The sequence below is a fragment of the Maniola hyperantus genome, chromosome 21 (genome assembly GCF_902806685.2).
Source record: "Maniola hyperantus chromosome 21, iAphHyp1.2, whole genome shotgun sequence".
NCBI lineage: Eukaryota > Metazoa > Arthropoda > Insecta > Lepidoptera > Nymphalidae > Maniola > Maniola hyperantus.
In genome coordinates, this window is record NC_048556.1 from 4,867,577 (window position 1) to 4,873,194 (window position 5,618).

At 37.9% G+C, this 5,618-nt stretch overlaps 2 protein-coding genes across 2 annotated transcripts; one reads left to right on the forward strand and one right to left on the reverse strand.

Annotated features, from left to right (window-relative positions):
- Nucleotides 1-688: 688 nt before the first annotated feature.
- On the reverse strand, nucleotides 689-3,202 carry LOC138403825 (uncharacterized). Its single transcript, XM_069505726.1, has 4 exons — nucleotides 3,164-3,202; nucleotides 1,945-2,006; nucleotides 1,289-1,427; nucleotides 689-772 (listed from the first exon to the last, which is right to left on the reverse strand). Exons 1-4 carry the CDS (start codon nucleotides 3,186-3,188, stop codon nucleotides 720-722), a joined length of 279 nt encoding a protein of 92 aa, XP_069361827.1. The 5' UTR covers nucleotides 3,189-3,202; the 3' UTR covers nucleotides 689-719.
- Nucleotides 3,203-4,068: 866 nt separating this feature from the next.
- LOC117992404 (uncharacterized) lies at nucleotides 4,069-5,335 on the forward strand. The gene is made up of 4 exons (XM_034980096.2): nucleotides 4,069-4,162; nucleotides 4,252-4,334; nucleotides 4,477-4,612; nucleotides 5,260-5,335. The coding sequence occupies exons 1-4, from the start codon at nucleotides 4,138-4,140 to the stop codon at nucleotides 5,325-5,327; spliced, it is 312 nt and encodes a 103-aa protein (XP_034835987.1). The 5' UTR covers nucleotides 4,069-4,137; the 3' UTR covers nucleotides 5,328-5,335.
- Nucleotides 5,336-5,618: the final 283 nt, after the last annotated feature.

The window sequence follows — 5,618 nt, forward strand, 5'->3', positions numbered from 1 at the left end:
TCACCGATCTCAGGTCAGACCAAGGTATTACCGTAATGGTACTTAAACACATATTTAAGTAAAGATACTTTTTGTGCAAAAAAGTTACGTCTGTGTACGATCTTTCTTCGTTGTAATTAACTAACAGCTGCCCGCGATTCTGTCTGCATGTATACCTAACTGAGACTACGTGTCCACTAGCAATAAAACTTGCAGATTGCTTGCTAAAGTCAAATTGCGGAACTAATTTTTTAATACATTTATTTTTGTAGAAATTGCCGAAAAAGGCCCCCCTGGCGCAGTATTGAGCGCTGTGATCGTATAAGTGGGAGGTTTCAAGTTCGATTTATATTTGATTTCAAGTTGATTAGGTTACTGACTGGGTCATCTTAACAGAGATCACGCACTCATCCGATCCGAGTCCGTGAAAATACGGATTAAAAAAATATCTACGACATTGTCATAAGATAAGCTACCATACAAAACAATAGAAACGTATTTTCTCGGATTCGGATCGGATGAGTGCGTAACCACCGTAAGTGGGTAACTGGTCGTTAAATAAAAAAATACCTGCGTAAAAAATAGTAGGTACGTAGTTTTAATTAATGTCTGAAATGCAGTATTATTGAGAATCCAAGGGATTTAGTGTTTATAGTGTAGGTACTAAAACATCTTTACAATTATTCAATAATAATGAAATTAAGTATGCTTATCAACATTAAAATACTAAAAACAAACTTCTATATGGCCCTGTGAACGGGACATCCAGGAATATCTTCTACGTGCGTGAAAACTGTGAACAATTTTTTTTTTAATCTGACATATTATTTTGTAAGCGAGTAAAATTATTAATATAGGTATCTGAAAAGTGTACAAAGCACAAAAATCATAAATTAGATGTGTATGAGATATCTAATATATCTCTATCATACCATATGCGGAAAAAATATCGCAGATTTTATGATAAAATCTAAATATATTAAAGAAAAAAGTGACTGACTGACTGGCTGACTCATTAACTGATCTATCAACGCATAGTTAAAACTACTGGATGGATCGGGTTAAAATTTGGCATGTAGATAGCTATTATATGCTGTAGGCATCCGCTAAAAAAGGATTTTTGAAAATTTAACTCCTGAGTCTTAGGGGTTAAATTTCTAACCCCTATATCAACCCCTTAGGGCCTAAGGGGTTGATATAGGGGTTAGAAATTTGTGTAGTCCACGCGGATGAAGTGCTAGTCATAAATGAAATACCACGTTAACAAAGTCGCAGACGACTGCTTTTAAAACAAAAAAAATTGTCATACTTAGGTTAGTGTCACAGGCATATTCCAACAAGTCACATAGATCCAAAAAAGTCCGTTTTTCATCACCCATTTTCCCGCAAATTGGAATGGTGTCATGAATACACGTTTCTGCTAGGCTGCAGAATTGGTCGATTTTATTCTGAAAAAAAAAAGATACCTAAACAATTTCAAAATTTTATAACAGCCCCCAGGCAAGCAATACGCACTACCACCACGCAGCACCACACAAATCCTAAAACTGCTTGCCTGGTGGCTGGTTTTTTCCTGCACGCTTAACAGTGGGAGGACGGGCGTTGCATGTTGCATGCTGTTGCACCATACCGATTCGATTTGTTTCCGTGGATTATAGCAAATGAAGGTTTTGGTTCATTGTATATCATGCATTTCCGCAAAGTAACGCCTGCTTCTATACATCGTTTTAACTGTGTCTTAAGTGTGAGAAAAGTTGTAGATAAAGTTCGCGACAGGTCGAGATGGCAATCGGGGTACGAGGCGGGGGACGCACCGCACACCCGCACTCGCCCGCACCGGGTTAGTGTGGGGCTGTGCGGATGTGCGGGGCGTCCCCACCCTGATTGCCATTTAGACCTGTCGCGTATTATACCTACGCTCTTTAGATATCAATTTATAGTAGCCCACATTGAATAAGGTCTTACGGATGGCGTGGATGCGTAGTCAGGAAGATGGCCGCAAGCCGGTAGAAGGATCCATAATATACCTGAAATATAGCATTATGCTAATTACGCATCATATTAAAGTATTAATTGTGCAACGCAATCGTTCGAAATGTTTACGCGCTTATAAATATAGCTCCAAGTCATATTGCAAACGGAATGACTTTGCATAAGTAAATAAATCAATTTTAAATCGCTTCAGAATATTTTGATATTGCTTGAATATCGTTTTATTCTATAGTTTAATGGTAATTATATATTATAAATTTATTTTTAGGAAGTCGTAGCTAAGAGTCGAAATCCCGAACTTGTATGCGGGGCTATGGGAGTCCATCCTATTACCATCCCAAGAAAACTCCTGCAACATGTGTCATTGATGGAAAAAAGTTACAACCCTCAGCTATAAGGAATCGTTTTTTATCGATGGCAAGTTAGTCCTTGACAGCGGTCTCACCTGGTGGAAAGTAGCTGCCATACTCCTTCCAGGTTAGACTGCATCATCACTTACCAGGTGAAATTGCAGTCAGGGGCAGTTGGAGGGAATAGGGATATATGGCAGTTTTAACTCATGTCCTCATTGGAGTATCATATCGATCTGTGTTTGTTCTCTGCGCTGCGGGTGGTTCACGCCACTTCACCGGGCGGCATAACAAACGGATGAAGCACAAGCTCACTAAGGCCATAAGCCAAGATGGCGGGCCCTAGTGAAATCCCGGCTTAAAGAATAACACCAGGGCACAAAGTTGCCCTGCACCACACCCAGGTAAGGAGCAGTGGCGTAGCTAGGTAACCAAGGGCCCTGGGGCAAATCAAAAAATGGAGCCCCACTGCTATCGAAACTGGTTAGGTTTTATCAAGTGAAAATAATACCTAAATATACAAATACATTCACAGAAAGAATTTAGGGGAATTCCCTAGTAACTTTCGAATTTCTCTCAACTGAGTTGCCATGATTAAATTTAGGTTGCAACTTGTCATATTTATTTTGAAAATGGGAGAAATTTTCAAAAGTTTAGTTCGATCGAGATTTTCTGGTAAGGATTCGAGGGCCCCCTGAGCTTTAGGGCCCCGGGGCACTGCCCCGCCTTGCCCCTAGGTAGCTACGCCGCTGGTAAGGAGGCTAAGCCTCGACGCCCGTACCCCTGTCTGGCCGTTCCGGCCAAACGGAGAAGACCCACACATCATTAAGACGTATACTCACATTGAACGATGATGTTCCACCACATGCTGGTGTATCGATCTATTAACTATGTCTATTAAATGATAATATCCAATTCACTCGTGTTGTGGTTTATTATGGCGATGGCGGTAAACGCAACGCGAATAGAGCTGATGACAGGTGTTGCCAACATTTTATTTTATTCTTAATTTATATAAAAACTAGATGATGCCCGCGACCTTCGTCCGCGTGAATTTGGGTTTTTAAAAATTCCGTGGGAACTCTTTGATTTTCCGGGATAAAAGTAGCCTATGTCCTTCCACGGGATGTAAGCTAACTCTGTACCAGATTTCATCAAAATCAGTTAAACTGTTGGGCCTTGAAAAGCTAGCAGACAGACAGATACACTTTGGCATTTATAATATTATTAATATTAGTATGGATTAGCTTCGCGTGGAATTTAAACTAAACCTTTATCTGTATATATGTACCTCTATAGCTCAATCCACTGGTTCTAGAAAGCTAAGATTTCAGAAATTATCAGAAATTTGCAAGCGAAGCTGGGGTGGATCAGTAAGTAAATATACCTATACCTAAACCTTCTCCCCATTGGTGGAAACCAAATGAAAATTCGTACAATATTTTCTGAGCTTAGCGCGTACATACAGGCAAACTTGGCGGAGAGACTTTTTATTCTACTTATTTATATTTACCTATAGCTTACGTATTATGCTTCTTTTCATGATTTTGGTTTTAACGAAACTTGAAATTTTGAACTTGAAATTATTGAATAAGGTAAAGGTTGATTTTGAAGTTATCGAGTGTTAGAGAATTTTATAGTTAGTTTACAACCCCTGCCTACGATATGTCACTGGTCCAAATAGTTTTCAACATAAAGCGCATGTTTTGTTATAATTTCCTGTTCTACAGCCATAGTTAGTGTTCAGTGCAAACATGGCTTTCCTAACAACAAACTAGAGCATAGACGGCAAGTGATTTGATCGCTCGTGTAAGTTATGATACTTTACAAGCTTTATACTAGTAAGTGCATATTAATAGTTGTAATTACTCTCAAATACTGTTGTATAACTATACTTTTACTCAAAAGAAAAACTTGTTTACTTTTTCAGGTTTTTTAATTTTAGGATTCGTAGTTGAAGTTTGGTCACATGTTGAAATAGAGGCAGAAGATTATTTTTTCCCCTTAGAACCAGTAAGCAATCTTTTTTAATAATATTTCTCAATTTATTTCCCTATTTACAATAATTATTAAAACTGTATGTTCTTCTAAAAATTGTCTGTTTAGCCGCGGTAATCTTTTAGATTATAAATAAGTTAAAATAAATTTGTTTTAGGTTATTAACTTCTGCAAAATGGCTGACCAGTGTCAACATGATTTCGTACCAATTTGTGGACAGGACTCTTTGGGTATTTCTAGAATGTTCAACGATAATTGTGATTTGTACGAATACAACTGTGATGAGAAAAAACGTAAGTATTCATTTCTTTCTTCTTGTTCATCTGATAAGAATAGATTACGGGATAAAAGAGTTTGAAATTATAATAAAACGCGTTTATTGCAGTCATCGTTATATTCTATCTATCCCGTATCAAAAATTTCTATTGTAAAAATTTTCAGTTGCTAGGTACTAGACCGGAGTTAGGAAACTGGCTGGTGTTCATGCCCCGTGCCTCGGAGAGCACGTAAAGCTTATTTCTCTAGTCTTGTAAAGCCATGTAAGATTTTCCATTGGGTTCATTTCATCTAAGTATGAGAGTGAGGGTTGGAGATGTGCGCCTGTGTGCACACACTTGTGCAATGTAATCTCCCGCGTAGATGGCTAATCTCTATGGAGAATGGTCGCCGTGGCCGAAATTCAGTCATTGTAATTATTATTTTTTACCAAAGCAAGCTTTAAATCTTTGTGTGGTATAAAATACTACTTTTACGCAATTATAATTATGTCCTTTATCGATTGATTAAAAGTCTACTTTTCTAACGCTTTGTCAGGCCACAAACTACAAATCATTAGGAATGGTTCACTGGGTCCGCTGTGAACATTTTCCTCATTTTTTGTTATTTTCTTTGCGTTAAAGTGTCCATCGAGGCGTATTTAACTGTACGTTTTTATTTTCAGAGTACCGACATGTTAGAGTAGACGTATGCAAATACGAAGCAGCTGCGGCCGAGAGAATGGAAAACTGACTTAAAAATGATAATATGAGCCGTGCAATTTAAACTTTCAAATTAAATCCCTTGTTATTTTATTATACGCAATAGTGCCATGTCACAGTATAAAGAGAGACACAGTAGTCTGAGGCCTTCGATCTCTGTAGGTCGATTTCGTAAAACCTGCATCAGACATTAATAATAATTATTAATAATCTTAATTATTGTGATTGGCTGAGTTTGTGCGATTCTTGTTGTAAAAATGAATTTTAGCCAATAGTGAGCGAGTGTCAACCAATCAGAGGTGATTGCGATCGTGACATTGTT

Bases quoted from the DNA above. Each gene is read 5' to 3' on its own strand.
- LOC138403825 (XM_069505726.1), bottom strand. From the start codon at position 3,188: ATGTGGTGGAACATCATCGTTCAAT. The intron at 2,007-3,163 runs GTGAGTATACGT...GCTATATTTCAG, and splicing joins GTGGAACATCATCGTTCAAT to GTATATTATGGATCCTTCTA. The intron at 773-1,288 runs GTATGACAATTT...AATTGTTCACAG, and splicing joins TGCCTGTGACACTAACCTAA to TTTTCACGCACGTAGAAGAT.
- LOC117992404 (XM_034980096.2), top strand. From the start codon at position 4,138: ATGATACTTTACAAGCTTTATACTA. The intron at 4,163-4,251 runs GTAAGTGCATAT...TTACTTTTTCAG, and splicing joins ACTTTACAAGCTTTATACTA to GTTTTTTAATTTTAGGATTC. The intron at 4,613-5,259 runs GTAAGTATTCAT...TTTTATTTTCAG, and splicing joins CAACTGTGATGAGAAAAAAC to AGTACCGACATGTTAGAGTA.